The following is an 18,202-nucleotide window of genomic DNA, read 5'->3' on the forward strand; positions in this document are numbered from 1 at the left end:
CCCGGCGTCAGGCTCTGGGCTGATGGCTCGGAGCCTGGAGCCGGGCTCGAACTCACGGACCGCGAGATCGTGACCTGGCTGAAGTCGGACGCTTAACCGACTGCGCCACCCAGGCGCCCCTTTTCTTTTTTTTTTTTAATTCAAGTTAGTTGACATACCGTGTAGTCTTGGCTTCAGGAGTAGAACCCAGTGATTTATCCCTTACATATGACACCCATGTCATATCTCTTACATATGACGTCCTCCTTAATGCCCATCACCCCTTTAATGCCTGTCACTCCCCTCCAGCAACCCTCAGTTCGTTCTCTGTATTTAAGAGTATTTTATGGTCATGAACTTTGAAACATAACCACAAGACTTTGAAGCCAGGTGAAGCTTTTGTTGAGCCTTTGCCTATGGCCTCAGGCTCTGGGGAGGTCCCTGTTGACCAGGCAGCACTGCTGGAGGTTAAGAAGCCCTGCAGTTTCCTTGTGCCTGGGTGGCTAAGTGGGTTAAGCATCTGACTCTTGATTTCAGCTCAGGTCATGATCCCACAGTTTGTGAGATTGAGCCCACCTACCCCTCCCCCCACCCCTGCCGCTATCCTGTGCACTCTCTCTCTTTCTAAATAAATAAATAAACTTAAAAAAAAAAAAAAGAACCCCTGCAGTGTGCATCCAGTTCTAAGAAACCTTGTCCAGTACTGCAGTATTCTCCCCAGAACTGCTTGGTACCTACCATGCATTAGGAGCGCAATGGGAGTTTGTTGAATGACTAAACCTATCATTTCTGTAAATGATTAAATCAGGGTTGGTGGGCTGGTAAGAAAGACACTTACCCTGCGTTCAAATCTGACTCTTGTTTGCTTAGTTTGATGTTAAAGAGAAAAGCTGTAATCCTGTGGCTTCTTGGGAAATGCTAATTGAATTACTCAAGTCACATTTCAGCCCTCACAGAAAATTAAATATCTTCAGAACAGCTTGGTCCTTCATTCTGAAACTCTTGTGTCTTAAGCACCTTTCTCCCATCTTTGGAAGTCCTTTTCAGAGTTCCCCCGTGTGACAGTAATGAGCGCTAGAAAAATGCTCAGATGGATGGAATTACAGGCACAAAAGCCCTGTTGAGAGGTACAGGAAAAGCCTCTTCCTTTTTGATATTTATTATAGACGTGATAGAAGGAGAGCCAGGCTGTTCAGTGAATGCAGGTGGAGCTGTTGAGACCACTTAGAGAAGACTGGGGGAGGGGATCAAATATGTGCTGGAAATGGGTGGAGGAGGTTATTCTTCGGTACCTCAAAATCTTTTCAGAAGCCAGCACCTTCTCCTTTCATGCCAGCTGGAAATTGGGTCCCCCTTTACATAGAAAGCTCTTCAATTAAAACTTAGGTGTGAAAAGTACAAGTTGCAGAGTGAGGTGGTACCTTGGGAGAGACCAAGCTTTCTGGACTCGAGGCAGGAAGGTGACAGGACCCAGAACCGAATTGGCAACTACAGGGGGAAGGGCAGAGAGCCTTGGTCCAGAGCCCCAAGAAGATGCTGGCAGGAGGGGCTCCCAGAGAAGACTCCAGGCTTGGGGCCTGAGGCCTGAGAACAAGGTCTAGCTTTACACTGGACTCATCTTTGAAAAAGCAGGAGCTATGACTTGAGGCTATTCCAGTTGTGACTGTGAAACCCCATCCCTGCTCCTTTTTCTGGGTGCAGCTGCCGTTGCTATGGGGACAAGGACAGACGTGTACCATCTGTAACCTCTCAGGCAAAGTGAGGGCAATTCACTGGGTAAAGTAGCTAGGCGTTTTTACTAGTGCCAAGTTTGTGCTTTTTGGGTAAACAGCATGCTTTTCTTGGTGCATCCTGACCATAAGCCCAGAGTTCCTTAGGACCTCAGAAGCATATCTGCTGGAATAGCAGGTGTCCTGAAGAAGGCAGATTCTTGGGTTATTCTTCACTTCCAGTGGACTCTGCATATGGGCTTGCTGGAAAATCTCTGAACTATCACATTACTGAACTGCTTATTAGGGCTGAGGTGCTTCACATCCACAGTGCCTGTTCTCCTTATAGCCAAGTGACTCCAAACCCAGTGATAGCACTAGTCACTACTAATCCTGCACCCAGGCAGACATTAATAATGGATCACAGTCGCCACTGAGCATGGCCTCATGTAATTCTTTCCTGGTGTTCCAGAGAGCTGTACTAATTGATTAGAATTAGCACTTGAAATCAAACCCATTTTCCATCCCTACTCTAATTTTTTAAGGTTGCCATGCCATAGTTCAAAGTTGAAATGCACCAAATAAATGGGACTAGACCAAGCTGCTGTTTAGTGGGAACACGTGAAGAAAGATGCCTTTCCAAGTTAAGTATCCTGGGACTGGCCCAATAATCGGTGGCAGGGGCAGCTGCAGAGGCTGTACACATAGGGAGGGTACTGAGGCCTCAAAGCTGTGGCCAGTGCAACATTTGGTAAACTGATCGACAGGCTGTTCTCAGAAACAGCCAGTGTAGCTGGTCAGGTTCTCACTCAGCTGGCCTCACTGAGCAACTAGCTTATTGTCTATTATAGTTGGTAGATCCCAGCTCCACATGTGAGAGCTTAGGCCCTCTCAGGCCATCGCTAAAGGATAGCCAAGTATTCCTAGCTCCCAAGGAAAAGGGGAGTCACACTCCCTCTGGCCAGAGCTCCTGTCTGGCCCTGAAGCTGTGGCTGGCATGAATCCCAAGCCCTGGGAAGTCCCTGATGGGAACAAGAGAGGGAAAGAATCAGGACCACAGACCTCACAGGCACCAGGCCTGACTGTATCAGGCTTATGAAGCTGTTTCTTTTACTAGCTCTTTCTAAAGCAGCAGAACCAGACCTCATTTTCTGAAATATTCCTATCTGGATTTTTTATTTGAGGGCTTCTTTGTTTTCCTCAATTGGCAAGACTTTGGGAAATGTGTAGCTACGTCCCCTGTGGTCACTGCTGTGCTAAGCAGGTGCCTTGGGTCTGGCAACCATCTCAGTGTGAAGGGGGAAGCTAGTAAAACCTTTCCCTGTGATTTGGAATGGCCATGGTGAGAGGAGCCCCATGGGCAGGCCTTCCAGAGGCCTGTAGTGTGAACCACAGCAGGCCAGTGTCCACCCTTAAAGATAGGAAGTGCTTCTTTATTACTCATTCCTCATAACTGTTGTATCTGTATTTCCTGTCTGAGATTCTTCTGTTCGCTAGTACCAGAAACCCACCAGAGCTTATTTGAGAAAAGAAAAAAGGCAAGGGGTTGCCAGTTATTGTAAAGATAGAGAGATGTATTTATCAAGATAGGCTAAGCCACGCTCTGGTAACAATTAAATCATAAAATCTCAGTGGCATAACACAGCTAAAGAGGCTTTTTTCTGCCGCAAAGTCCAGGGTGCTCCAGGTTGGTTCTGGTGACTCCAGAATCCCAGTGCTGCCATCTTGTGGTTCTGTCATGTCAACATCAGTCACCACCTCATTTCTCAGATTATCTCTCTGCAGACAGACATTGTTTTACCTTGCTTGGCCATCCACAGACCTCTCATTTACATAACTAGGGGCATCATGGGTCAATCTCAGATGTCCAAGAGGCAAAAACTCTAAGTGGCTCAGCTATAGCATCCACCCACTTCTAATCGATTCTGGCTAGGAATGTCGGTTGTTGGGGCAGTCAGAGCCAGCTGTATCATTGGCAGGGCCCAGTGCAAAGTGAAAATGCAGGCCCCCTTGTTCAAAAAAGCAGGAAAAGGGCTTCCTTCTTTTTTCTATGGTTTCCCTCTCCACCTGCTATGGGGGGCTTTTTATTTGCTATTTAGTGTTATACTCTTCAGGGTGCGATGCTCACAGCACAAGAACAGGCCCTCAGAAGCATAGGAGACCCCACTCTGTGACTAAGGTATGCAGGGCACATGTCCAACCCTAGCCTTCACACTCACCCTTGGGGCCCCCACCAGTGTGGAAGGTGGCAGCCATCACTGACTGGGCGGGGAGCGGGGCAGACACATCAGAAGCAAGAATAGAAACAGGAAAACAGGAGCAGGCAACAGAGAAATATTGTCCTAGGGAGGCCAGAGGCAGTGGGCAACAGGAAGATGGTGGGAGACAGGACCACATATGAACCAAGGCTCCAAGTCCCCAGACATGCTCCATTATCCCATGGGACCAGCCCTGCATACTGTGCTGACATGAACTTGGCTGTCCACGTGTATTTCCACGGGTTCTGTTATTCAAGAAGAGAAGAGTCAAGAGGTGAGAAAATGTCCTGCAAAATAGTTTTCTAAAGGCCCAGTTGGCACATATTTGATGTTTGACATCATTATAATAACACATATTTAGAGCTTCCTCCAGGTACCAGGGGCCCTTGGGCAGCTCTGTTGACATCCTGAGAGGGGACTGGGATAGAGGCTTACCATCGCTATAGCTATGCTTCTGAGCTCTTTGGAAGTATTTGTCATCCTCTCTCTTCTGAAATTCTCTTCTCCATTAGTTTCAGGGCTCAGGACTTCCTGGATTCCCTCCACATCTTCAGTTTCACTCTCTTTCCTGATACCTCGTCTCTCACCTGCCTTCCTCCAGATGTGGTGTGTTTTCCCCTCTCTTTCCATCCCCAAATGTGGCTTGGACATTTTAATCTTGCCTCCATACTAATAACTCTCAACCTTTCTGAGGTCAGGGACCCCTTTAAGGGTTCATTGATAGTGACTGATTGTTTTCCCAGAAAAGTTTCCCCTCAGGTCTGGAGTACCCCGGACCATCTGCTTCCCAATCACCTGCATGTAGTGCTTGGTAAAACTGTGTGCTCCTGGGCCTCACTCTAAATCCAAACTGAAATAGAATCTCCAGCTGGGGTCTGGGTATCTGCATTGTAACATGCATTTTAGGTGATTCTATGGACTCAAATGACTAAGAACTGTAGCCATAGGTGTCAAGGAACTTCAGGTCAATATCAGGAAACCCTAATCTAAACATTTCACCACACTGACACTCTTAGTCATGACAGAAGCGTCCTAAACATACAGCTCTAGGCAGGACCTCTCTCCACTACTACTGCTACATAGAAATGGTTATTGGACTGTCCTGAGAACTCTTGAAACCTACAATATACAGTCAATTATTGATTGTTTACCTTTTTTCTACCAATCTGCACCTCTGAATTTGGCTCCATCTATAGTCAGGAATGATGACTGGTTTCTTCTGACATCTGTCAACTGTTCACATCACCCCCCCTTATGTGTGTATACATGATGTGCCAACTGGTGGTAAAGTCATGTAGCCACAGGCTACACTGACCCTAGAAAATATGGTGCCATTTTCAGCAAATCATTTTTGCCCCAAGTAGGACAGTGTGTATTGAAAGCATGCATTCAACACTTACCCTTCCAAGAGCCCTCGTGTCTATCAAATAACCTCTTTCCATCAATATCCTAGGCTTCCAGTCATCTGAGAGTCCTTCTCATTTGCTTCCTACCCAATCAGACATGGAGCCCTGCTCATTATTCTGAAAAACCTCTTGAATTTTTAGTTTTCTATACAGCTCTACAGTTACCAACTGCGTTTGTCCACAACCTTGCCCCTAATTTTAACTACAAAGATCCTCTGGGTATTTTCTCCCCACCCCACCTCTCTTTCTCTCTCATCTTGTTCCCTAGTTGTACTCAACTTCCATCTACAGAGAGGAGCTCAAAAACACACTGATTTCATGGCATCATTCGCCACTTAAGATCTACCATAGCTCCCCATTGCCTTGCAGATAGCACCTATACCTTTCTGCTTGGCATTCAAATGCTGCTGCCCTACATCCACCCCACCAAGTACTTACTCAGCCTCATCTCTACACATGGCGGGTTGGCCTATCTTCCTCCTTTCTCTCACCCTGCATCATTCAAGTTCCCACCCCTGTGCCTTTGCTCTTGCTGGCCCCCTACATGGGATGCCCAGCCCTCACCCCCACGGCCATGTCATGCCCATTGTTTCTTCAGTGTCACAGCTCAAGGCTCACTGTCTCTGGAGGCTTCAGATCACCACGTGTCCAGGCTGCTCAGTACTCCTTTGAGGGGTTGCTTCTCTGAAACTCCCTCACTCATATTTCATTGTGATTTCAAAGTGTCTGCCTTTCCCAGCTGGATTGTAAACACAGCAGACATAGGGACCAAGATTTCTGCTTCTTGGTTGATTTTAGCGCACACAGTAAGTGCTTAGTAAATGGTGGTCTTCTGCAAAGTCACGGACTTTGATTTATAGAAAGACCTTTCCACTTCAATAAGGGTATTCACTGTATGTGTTCTGGAGAAAAAAAGGACCTCAACTTCTCATGGCATAAGCTCACCAGCTTGTCTGAGTGATTAAATAAAATAATTGACAATAAGACTCTCCTATTTGTTTGGTTAGATTATGTGTAAATGGTTCCTCTGAGCCCCTTAGGTCCTAGGGTAATTACATGTTAAGCAAGGTGTTTGTTACCTGATCTGGGCACTCAGTTGTTCTCAGGCTATTTCCTGTAACAGAAAGATACCTGAGAACCAGCTTCTGCTCTCAATCACCCTTGGGGGGCCTGGAGGAGACAAGCTGGCTGGGTGAGAGCTCTTGGAACTGCTTTCTTGTAACAGCCAGATCTTAGCCCTGCAATGACAACATGACCATTTGCTGACACTTACCTGTGCCAGGCTGCACTAGTGCCCTTCTGTGTTGCTACCAAACCTCATTTAATTAAGTTGGTTGCTTGCGAGATGACTGATTTATGAATCTGTGGTGAGGCCCACTCAGAAATTATTCTTGGTCCATTGAAACTTAAGCAGAAGTGGTTTTTATCGGCAAATGCTGAATTGCTTTTAAGGATCTTTTGGGCAAATATGCTGGGTTCTAAGTTTATTTGTTTTGAGAGAAACAGAGACAGGGTGAGTTGGGGAGGGGCAGAGAGAGGGAGAGAGAGAAATCCCAAGCAGGTTCCGTACCATCAGCACAGAGCCCAGTGCAGGGCTCGAACTCACGAAACCATGAGATCATGACCAGAGCCAAAACCAAGTTGGATGCTTAACCGATGGAGCCACCTAGGCACCCCTATACCAGGTTCTAAATAAAAGGCTTGGAGTGGTTGCTTAGGGCCAGTAGATGATTAGTACTTGTTAAGAGAGGGAAGGTGCTCTTTGATTTTGGGGTTGTGGTGCTGACTGCACTTTCTTCCACCCATGCTTTATCATCTAAATTTCTTTTTCTGTTGTAGGACCACCTGGCCCACCAGGTAAGAACCCATGGATTTTCCTACATCATGGGGAGGATGTGGGGGGACTAGTTCCCCAGGATCCCTCAGAAGGGACTGAGGTGGGAAGGGGGGTAGAATCTGGAGTCGGCCTTGACTATGAATGTGTCCCCCTCCTTCTTTCTACCCAAATTACCAGCTCTCCTGTCTCCTCCCACTTGAGAACCTACCATTACCATTCCCCATCTGTCACTGCATCAGGTGGGGGCAGCACAAGTGGAAAATGAAGGGAAGAGGCAGGAGAAGATCTGGAAGAGGCGTCACCTGTCCAGTTTCACTGGCTCAAGGAAACCACGTTAACCCCAATGAAGACTTTTTTAAATGTTCTTGTTTCCCATGTTTTGACACAGGACCTCCGGGAGTTGGTGGGTTACCAGGACACAATGGATCAGATGGACAGCATGGTCCCCAGGGCCCAAAAGGAGAAAAAGGAGCAACTGGAAAAAGAGGAAAAATGGGTATTTTGGCAACTTTCCTAGTTAATTTTTCCTTGTTACTTGTCTCAATTATTGCTTTTTGGATGGGCCAAAGCCCATCCAAGCTGGATGTAGTGGGAGGAAACTGTTACATCTTTGCATGCAGAGCTGGTTTAATTCTCGCCTGGAAACTATGAGCTGAGGTGCCAAGAGCATTCTTTGTAGTGCATCCCTAACAAAGGTTTATATCCAACTGGAGAGCAGCCTCCCTGGGAACTGACTCCCGCTCTTCTGCCTGCTCTGATGCAGACTGACAGATGCCAGGGGCAGGGGCAGCCCAGGGTTACTCCCTGGGCTGTGTGATGGCTGATGGCCCACACGGTCCAAGGCAGCTCAGTCCGCAGAAGGCCAGCCATTACAGCTTTAATTGCGGAACAGAATTGATCCTTACGTGTTGATAATAATCATAATTATAAATGAGCATCAGTGTTGAATAACGATGGCTATCAGTGTGCAGACATTTTGTTGATCCAAGAAAGGCCCCAGAAATGTAATCCAATCCTGAGGATTCAGCCCTGAGCATTCTGAGGGCCAACTATGAGGGGGAGGAGACCACCCATGGAGACCACCATTGGGTACGGAGCAGGTGGCAAAAGAGTGATTTTCAAAAAGGTTTACAGATCCCTGGCTTTGAAGAGGCATGCTTGATATGCAGCCCACAATCCAGTGAAACCATGAAAAAAAACAAGTTCATTCATTTACATAACACCTATTTATATGGCAGGTACTATTCTAGGTGCTGGAAATCCAGAAATGAAAAAGCTGACAAGATCCCTACCTTCATGAAACTTACATTCTAGTCTGGGAAGATTGATAATAAACAAGATAAATAAGTAGACAGTGTCATCTTACATGGTGCTAAGTGGTACAGAGAAAACACAGTGGCAAGGAAATTGACCGACAAGTGTGTGTATGTGGTGGGGAGGGAGGGGGTACTGTAGATGGAGAGGCCAGGTAAGGCCTCCTTAGATGGGACCTTTAAGCAAACACCTGGAGGAAGGGAGAGAGGGAGCCATGGGGTGTCGGGGGGAGAGGATTCCAGCAGAGTGTGTGAGTCTGGTGTGCCCACAGGGTCTGAGGAGCAGCAAGATGACCAGGGTGGCCAGACAGAGGGATACAAAGCGAATGCGGTGGAGTTGATGCCAGAGAGGTAGCGGCCAAATCAGGTTGACCCTGGGCATCTCAAGGACTGTGGTTCATACTCAGACTGCGCTGGGAGGATTTGCAGCAGTGCAGAGACCTTCCCCGATTCACTGGGAGAGGATCGCCCTGGCAGCTATGCTGATGGAGGCTATGGGAGGGGAGGGAGGAGGCACCAGTGGAGTACTGAGAGGTGCCAGAGTCTGTGTATCAGTGGACATTGGGCAAATCCTTGGTTTCCCAGAGATCCCGTGGACTCTAAACAAAGACGCAGATCCTCTCTGCAGCTGTCTCACAGCAAGAGAGGTCTCTGGGGGTCAGCAGTGTTAAAATGAGAACACTAAGGTTGAGCAGAGAACTTGAGTCATTAAGGGCCCAGGCAGTTGTTCTCGCCCAGGGTCAGGGGAAGGGGAGACTAGCACCAGCCTAGATGTACAAACACAAGGATTATTTGATGAGCCTGGTTCTATGGAGAGGTTGTTGGAAGTACCGCTCAGCTGTGGGCCAACTCAGATTCTGACCTGGACCACCGAACTCCAGTGCAAGGGCCCAGTCACCCTGCCGGAGCCCTGAAGCTGATCTTTAGCCTGGGATGGGTTGGCATTCCTACCCGGCACTCAGTGCTCTTGCAAGGAGGAGAGACCAGCTAGCCAGGGGGCCTGCACTTTGTTCTGAGGGCATCAAGAAGCCACTGAGGGGTTGTAAGGAGGAGAGAGTGACAAGACCAGGCCTGCTTTTCTAAAACAACACCGTGGCTGCTGCATGGAGAGCACATGAGAGGAACAAGGACAGAAGTAGAGACAGACAGTTCAGAAGTTACTCAGTGTGTAGGTAGAGGGGACGGCAGCTCGGAGTGTGGGGAAACCAGTGCAGGTGAGTGATATCCTGCGGTGAAATCAGCAGTACCTGGTGGTGGGTGGATATAAGGAGAAAGGGGGAGGGAGACCACCAAACTGACTCTGAGATCTCTGTCCCTGATGACTGCTCTTTCCTGAGGAGGGGAGCCCGTATCAACTCAGGTTCAAGCATAACTCAGCATGGGAGGTGCTGAGATGCCTTGAAATGCCCAGGCAGAGATGTCAGGGGGCCTTGGAGATGCAGGCAGGTCTATAGTCAGAGGAGACCCTGGGGCTAGAGGTATACATAAGGGGGTCACCTGAAGTAGTGGGCATGTACGCACAGGTGCCCTCACTTTTGGAGGGAGCTAACAGGAGAGGAGGGCTTGGGTTGAGCCCTGAGAAGCAACAACATCTGAAGACCAAGCAGGAGGGGAGGAGCCAGCAAAGGAGGCCAAGGACAGAACTGAGTAGCAAGAGGAATAGCAAGAGAGGGTGGGGACATCTGTCAGCAAGTATTTATTGAGCATGTTCCCAGTTCTAGAGGGGAAACACAACAGATGCAGCCCCTATTCTGGAACTTTCCATCTTTGGTGGGAAGGCAAAAAATTAACAGTCAATAATCAAATACATCTGCAGTCACAATGTGAGATGCCCATCTGAAGGAAAGAACAGAGTGTGAAGAGATAGAATACAAAGAGGGAGGGAGGGTCAGGGAAGTAAAGTCTGAGGTCAGACTTGAAGGAAGAAAGCACACAGAGGGTAGTGCACACCTACAACACACAGCCCAACAGGTGTGGCTGAGGGAAGGGACGTGTGCAGTGAGGTAAGACTGGAGGCAGGGATCAGGCCCTTCCAGAGCCTTCAGGTCAGTAGTCTGGGTCTCCCGGTCAGCTCTCAGGAAGGCACCACAGGGTCTCATACAGGATGTGACCCACTGGGCCAGGGTCATGACTATGGAGAAGGAAGGATTGTGATTCCAGCTGAGAGTGTGATTCCAGGATCAATAGTGGTTTGCCAGGCAGGGGTGGGAGAGAGGAGGAGTGGGTGCACATTCCAGAAAGAGGGAACAAGTGCTATTTCTAATAACAGGAAAAAGAGCCTGTGTTCCACAGAGACAGAACTCAGGCTGGACCACACCCTCTAGCAGTGGTCCCCTGAACAATAGCATGCAAATAGGTAGTATTTACTGTCAGGCATGCTACCAAGTACTCTCTTCAACTTACCTTAATGTGGTCTTCAAAACAACCCTAAGGAGGTGAATATTTTGGTTGGCCATAATTTTTCCTGATGAAAAAGCCTTATTTTCTGTTTCTACAACAGGCCAAACCCACCCATGCCCCAGGACCTTTGCACTGCTGTGCCCACTGACTGGAATACCCTTTCCCTGCCGTTCCTGCATCTGGTCCTGGTTCAGGTGTCAGCTCATGTGTCATCCTTCTTCCAGTTCATCCCTGACCTCTGTGTCTAGCCCCTGCCTCACAAACATAGTCACGTTCCCTGTTCTTTCAAAACACATATCCCTCCCTCAAAATTCCTTGCATTTGCTTGTCAATGCACCAATGATCTGATTCCCTAGGGAGAAGTGAGGTCCATGACGGTCAAGCCATGTCTGTCTGCTTAGTCCTAACCTCCAGGGCCTGGGACACCCGGAGAAGTGGGGCAATAATGTCATTGTTGAAACGAATAGGCATAACTTGTCCAATGTCAAAAAGGTAAGAAGCGGAGGAGGCAGGACCTGAAACCAGGTCTCTCTGACTCCTGGACCCTGCCTCTTAAACAGGACCACACTGAACTTCCAGGAGGGGCTGGCCCCGAGTTGTGAGAGCAGCGTCACCAGAGGTACCACAGAGTGGGAGCTGTGCCGTTAATTACTGAAGGACACAGGGCTGCTCACCCCCTTGGGCCTGAGCCTAATGCCGAGTCTTACTGTGAGGGCCAGGAGGTGGCCAGTCCTTCAAAGAAGTCTGCAGGACACGTGCAAGAACGTGCAGTCCAGTGTGTAATAACCTGGCAGGGAGACAGAGTTGGCTTTGTGCCTCTTATTTCCTGCCCTGCTTTCAGGCAGAGGAGTGCAGTGGAATGAGTCCCAGGAGCATCTGCCTCTGTCCCCGACTGGCTCTGAGGCCTTGGACAGGTCACTGTACTATAGGGCCTTGCCTTGGTCTCACCTGTACACTGAGGAGGGTGGGTTCCCACAAGTCCTACATGGTTTCCAGTTTTTATTTTTTTTATTAAAAAAAAATTTTTTTAATGTTTATTTATTTTTGAGACAGAGAGAGACAGAGCATGAACGGGGGAGGGCCAGAGAGAGGGAGACACAGAATCTGAAACAGGCTCCAGGCTCTGAGCCGTCAGCACAGAGCCCAACGCGGGGCTCGAACTCACAGACCGCGAGATCATGACCTGAGCTGAAGTCGGCCGCTCAACCGACTGAGCCACCCAGGCGCCCCTGGTTTCCAGTTTTTAAATAGTCTTCTTTCGTGCTTGTCTCTGAAGGAGAGACCATGTCTTATGTATTCTATTATTTGGCACAGCTCTCTGCCAGGCCCAGGTGAGGCTTAATGAAGAATTGATGAATGAAGTATACAGGCGTGCATGCATACGTGTGTGCATGAATGAGAAGAATAGAGCATAGCTTCCTCCATAATAGCTTCCCATCCAGTTGAAAGAGAGGATGTATCTTACACACGGCAGATACTCAAAAGCTCCTTCGGATTTGAAGACTGCTTTCTACTGCACAGCAGGTAATACTGCCAGAAGAGAAAGCTGAACTTTCCTGCACAAACAATGGACAAATAGGGCCCTGTGTAGAAGATGGATTGTGTAGTAGGGCTAAGTGTAAGGAACAAGAGAGAGAAGTGTGATCAATATCTCAGAAGTAATTAGAGCGGAGCTGCGGAGGGCGTTGCGTGGGGAGAACAGGAAGACTGAGCCCAGAGAGACTATTAGTGAGACTGCCCCTGGATGCTAGTGGGGACCCAGGCAGGATCATGTCTGCAGGAGGCAGCAGGGGGCCTCTGTGGGCTCTTGAGAAGATGAAAAACCTGATGAAACCAGAGGAAAGGGATCTAGAACCACTGTTTCCAGGAGACTGAAGTAGCAGAGATAACCCTCAGATTCCGCCCTTGGCTGAACAACGATGGAATAGCATGGAGCTGATGGCATGGGCCAGGTTTGGGCCCTGGCTCTTCTACTTACTAGCTGTGTGTCCTTGGGCAAGTTGCTTAATCACTCTGTGCCAGTGTCCTCATCTGTAAAATGGGGACAATAGCAGTATCAACCTCATAATGTCATTTATAAGATTAAATGAGATATATATATGTAGTGCTTAGAACAGGGCCTGACACATACTAAGTGCTATATTAGTATTAGCTGTTGTTTCCAAAACTTGATTTTAATCCAAAAGGAAATCTAAGTTGAAATGCCAGTATTCATTTGAAAGCACTGACTGAGGTTTGGAGAGAGAGACCTAAAGGGTCTTAAACGTTGTCAATTTTGCAACTAACATCTTTGCTGAAGTCTGACATTCTCTTGCCTCAAAACCAAGCATTTTCTTTTTTTCCATCTGTCTCTCACTTTCTCATTAAGAGTTAATACTGCATTGTCGTCTCGAAAAATGGAATCCTCATAAAACAGAAATAAATGCTCTCCTCTTAATCTTGGGACTGGGTTTCCTGTGACACCCTCTGGCCCCCTTGTGCCTCCCCGCCTCAGTCAGTGACAGATGGTTCTGCCAGAAATAAGCCGTCCTCCCTCACCCCCTGCCGTGAAGATGCTGGCGCTGACCCCAGGGACATCACACAACCCCAAACTCTAAAGCTGGTAAGACAGTTTGTTTTGCGTGGGCACCACTGGAGAAGGAAAATAGCAGAGAGACACTTGCAGCATGTGAGTCAGGCAAGAAGCTGGCCTCTCTTCTCTGCAGAATGTGCTGACTCAAGCCCGCCAGAAATCACGGGACACACCATGTCAGGGGCCAGGCTACACAGTGGAACAGCATTGCTGTGCACTGCTGAGGCTGGCCAGGCTGGAAAGTGCCGCTCACGGCGCCTCTGATGGTGAATGCAGTTAGGTGGTGCTGTACTTCTGACGTGGCATGGCCAGGGCACGGCCAAGGCGGGATGAGAGGAAACTTTGTCGGAGGCATTGGTTGTAAGAGAAATGCTGTGTAGAGACAAAGCATCCCCCACCCTTTCAGAAGGAAAACTTAAAAATGATCATGCACCCCCAGCTAAGAATCAAAATATATTCTTTTTTTAATTTTTTAAAATAAGTTTTCTTTATTTTTGAGAGGCAGAGAGAGACAGGGTGTGTGGGGGGGGAGGAGCAGAGAGAGAGAAAGACACAGAATCTGAACAGGCTCCAGGCTCCAAGATGTCAGCACAGAGCCTGATGTGGGGCCCGAACTCACCAACCGTGAGATCATGACCTGAGCCGAAGTCAGACGCTCAACCGACTGAGCTACCCAGGCGCCCCAAATCAAAATATATTCTTAAGCAGAGGTCTTTAAGATCTTTGGTTTTGTGTACTCACCCCTGTGGGGGCAGCATTACAACAGCTGCCTTATGGTATGAACGTTTTCTTTTTTTTTTTTTTTTAATTTTTTTTAATGTTTATTTATTTTTGAGACAGAGATAGAGCATGAACGGGGGAGGGTCAGAGAGAGAGGGAGACACAGAATCTGAAGCAGGCTCCAGGCTCTGAGCACCGGCTCTGAGCCTCAGCACAGAGCCCAACGCGGGGCTCGAACCCACAGACCATGAGATCATGGCCTGAGCCGAAGTCGGACACTCAACCGACTGAGCCACCCAGGCGCCCCCAGTATGAACGTTTTCCTGATTCATATGTGGCCTTTTAGAGAAGGAAAAGAAAAGACATACAAGGAAGGAATAAAGGCAAAGAAGGGGAAACTGGATGCTGATGCAGTAAGGCTCTTTGTGACTAGAATAAATGCCTGAAAAAAAAAAAAACCTGAAATAACTAGAAAATACCATTTCCCTGAGCATTGCTGAATCAGGGTCATGTGAAACCTTTATAAGGTTATCAGTTACGCTTGGTGCAATGTGCTGGCCAGACTCTATGGCAACGTTCTAGTCTTTTGTGTCCTTCAGATAATGTGCCAAATTGCCTATTTAAAGTACTGACAAAAGGACATCTTTGTGTGCAGAGGTCACTGATTAAGGGCTCTTCTTAAGTGAGTGAACCACTTTCCAGCAAGATGTCCTAATGACTGTGGGCAGGGATGACCCAGAACCATGGGTTTTCAGAGCTGTTGTGAGAGATGCATGATGAGCCATGCCCTCCCCCCCACCCCCCAGTGGGCTTGGTTTGCCATCTGTGTGACTGAATCCATAGCAGAGCAAGTGCCCACAACGGAAGGGCTGCCTCTACTCTTGTTCACATCCTCTTCCACTGTGTTCCCAGCTCTTCACTGGGAATTGGGCGTCCCAGTGCATGACACCCACCCGACATCACCACTGGCAGAGGCAGGCAAGCCGGTGCCTCCTACTCCCTCTGCCACAGCTGAATTTCATGGCTTTCGTGCAGGTGTGGTTTTTATGGTTGGTTGAAGTCCAGCAGACGTTTCTCTGCTCACTGTGTTGTCTAACAGTGATCAGTACTTTAAGGTTCTTGAGCACACTGCTGTCTTCCTTGGGGCGGTCCGTAGCTGGAAGAGCAAAAACCACATTGAACATTTATCACTTCCCAGCATAAAGAAAAGGTGCCAAGAACTGCAGCTGTAGGTTTTGGGGGGATACTGCCTTTGATGGCAATGCAGAGTATTCCAGTACGATCTGTGATATGATGTGATGTAATAACTTCCCCATTGCTGACAGGACTTGAGAAGGGCCTATCAGATAGTGCAGAGGGGCTTTTAGGGTAGGATGGGAGGTTACTCCGAGTCACCTCTGAGGTGCCTTCCAATCCCTAATCCTCTGATTCTCTTGAGACAGTTCTGTTGGGATCCTATGGGGCTGGTAGGAAGTGGGTCCAGATTTTAAAATCTGGAGGGAGGATCAATGCAAATAATGGTGCTGCTGTCTGGAAACTACCTGCCAGCAGTGCATAGTAATCATATTATGCACCGAGTTTGCTTCCTTTCTCTCAGGGATCAGAATGCTGTACTCTCCATAGTCCGTGCTGAGATGGGCCATTGCATAGATTCTTACCTATTTTGAGCTATGAGTGACAGGTCTGCAATTCCCATAGTCAGGACTCCCCGGGAACAGAGGCAGACATTTCACACACAGCATCGTGTTCACACTATCATCATCCCTCTTCATGCTTGTGCTAGAGCAACTCTATCTGTTTTGCTATTTTGATTAAAAGCATTTTGCATTGAAATGTCACAGAAAAGGAACCGGAGATGGAATCAGAAGATCTCTGCCTGCTCACTTAGTGGCATCAGTGATAACCACTGTAAGCCTGAGTTCCAGCTTCTATGAAATGACAGTAAGGATACGTTACTAGCTCACCACTCCAGTATGTGGTGAGGAATAAACCAAGCAATGCACGTACCCTTCTAGCACCGAACAGTCCCATCTGAGTGCTCCGCTCTTCCTGCGTGAAAAACTTCTGATCAGGCCTTACCTTCCTTCTGCCCTTGCTGTGATTGTCCCTTTCTGGTCCACTCCTCTCTCTTCAACCTGTTGGCTCAGGCAAATGTCTTTAAAATATTCAGAAGAGCCACCTGGAAATACTATTTGTCAATGAATCTATAATCATGCTGCTGTCCTAAAATGGTTACAGAGTCTTCTGCATTTGGCTACTGAAGCCACTTCATCTTAAACGTACAAAGTACAATATCACAAAGTTGTGTACCAGAGATTCTTGCGCTGTAGGCTAATAAATTATTTTTCCCCCCTCAGGGCCACCTGGAGCCACAGGAACTCCAGGGGAAAAGGGAGACCCTGGTGAGCTGGGTTTGACTGGAAATGAGGGCCCACCAGGGCCAAAGGGGGACAAAGGAGACAAAGGGGATGTGTCCAATGATGTGCTCCCCACAGGTAAGTGGCTGGCACTTGGGCTGTCTCCCAGGGTGATCATGCCCACAAACCAGCCTGGTTTTTAGTACAGAGGCAGCACAGGTTTTCTCTCCTTTTCTACTTTGCGTGCCCATCTGCTTTGCAGCATGTTTTAGAGTGTTGTGCTTCCAAGAAGGAAAAAACTGTGCATGTTACCCCAAGGTTGGCGAGACCAAATCTGAGATCTCAGCATAAACAGTTTAGATAATTCAGGTCTAAACATCATGATTAGATTGAATTAGGATGACAGGAGCTTCCTTTTTCCAAATATCTATTAAGCCTAGCACAATGTAGAATAAGACAAGTAAGCAAGCAATTTAAGATACCTCAGAGGACAAACTGACAGAAAACTCAGGCATTTTCTTCACAATCCAGGTAGGATCATCTTCAGACCTTAATCCTCAGCTTTTGGATGTAGAATTGGGCAGACACGGTTGCCGATCTTCTTTTTCTGGCTTCCAGCCCAGGTTCAAAGCAGATGGATGGCCTCTGGGGTGGGGTGGGGGGGTAGAGGCACAACAAACCAGAAGGACAATCACATGGTGGAAAGATAGGTGACAGCTGATGGGCATGGAGGAGGAAGGGGCAGAAGAATTTTAAAAGCACAGCACTTCAGAGACATAACTATCCTATTAATGTAGTCAATAAACCTTTTTGAATATCAAAGAACACCATTTATGAATTAGAGACTTTGGTAGTAGCTGAGAATATGAATATGAAAATGAGTAAGACAGGACATCTGTCCTCAAGAAGCTAAGATGATAGATGTTCAAGAATAATGACCCTGAATCAGTCACCCATCTAGCCACTCAAAATCTGTTGAGCACTTACTCTTTGCCAGGCACTGTGCTAGGACCAAAGCATCAAGGAAAGCTCAAGTTATGTTTAGAATGCTTTGTTTCATACACAGGGAAGTTGCTATGCAAAATATATATAATTTAAGAAGTATTTTGACAGGATCATAGATTCGTGAATAAACTTTGAAAATACGAGATCGTGTTATACTTCACTTACATGGGAATCTACACATCCAGAACACCGCACTCCCCTATACTACTGAACAAGTGAGGGGTGATGACAAACCATTCAGAAAAGCAACATCACTGAGTGTACCCCAATTCCAGAGATCAGGCAGAGCTGAGTATTCCCTGGTCAGAGAGCAGACAAGGCCTATGAGGGCAGATCATGTCTGCTCTGCCTACAGATCTGCCCCTTTCTGAGTGGGCTTGGTCCTGCCTCTAGCCTCTGTGGCCCTGGCTTGCCCACTCACGCCAGTGACCTCAGTGGGTTATCACAGGGCAGGACAGGGAGGATGAGACTCAGTCTGGAAGTAAACAGGCTCAGAGGGTTAAGCTGCCTGACCAAGGTCACAGGCTGGACAAGATCTCCTGATTTCTCCTACCACACAGAGCAGTGCTTCTCATACCTGGCAGCATATTAGGAGGTTTTAAAAAATACAGATGACCAATCTCCTCACCATTTTGATCTAACTGTT

The 18,202-nt window shown here is 47.8% G+C and overlaps 1 protein-coding gene across 1 annotated transcript in view; it reads left to right on the forward strand.

Moving 5' to 3' along the window:
• Positions 1-18,202, forward strand: part of GLDN (gliomedin) — a 60,443-nt gene that overhangs the window by 33,373 nt on the left and 8,868 nt on the right. The window contains exons 3-5 of the mRNA XM_049613612.1: positions 7,192-7,209; positions 7,578-7,685; positions 16,552-16,689. Coding sequence (XP_049469569.1) covers positions 7,192-7,209; positions 7,578-7,685; positions 16,552-16,689 — 264 coding nt within the window. The remainder of the gene's footprint in view (positions 1-7,191; positions 7,210-7,577; positions 7,686-16,551; positions 16,690-18,202) is intronic.

The sequence above is a fragment of the Panthera uncia genome (genome assembly GCF_023721935.1).
Source record: "Panthera uncia isolate 11264 chromosome B3 unlocalized genomic scaffold, Puncia_PCG_1.0 HiC_scaffold_1, whole genome shotgun sequence".
NCBI lineage: Eukaryota > Metazoa > Chordata > Mammalia > Carnivora > Felidae > Panthera > Panthera uncia.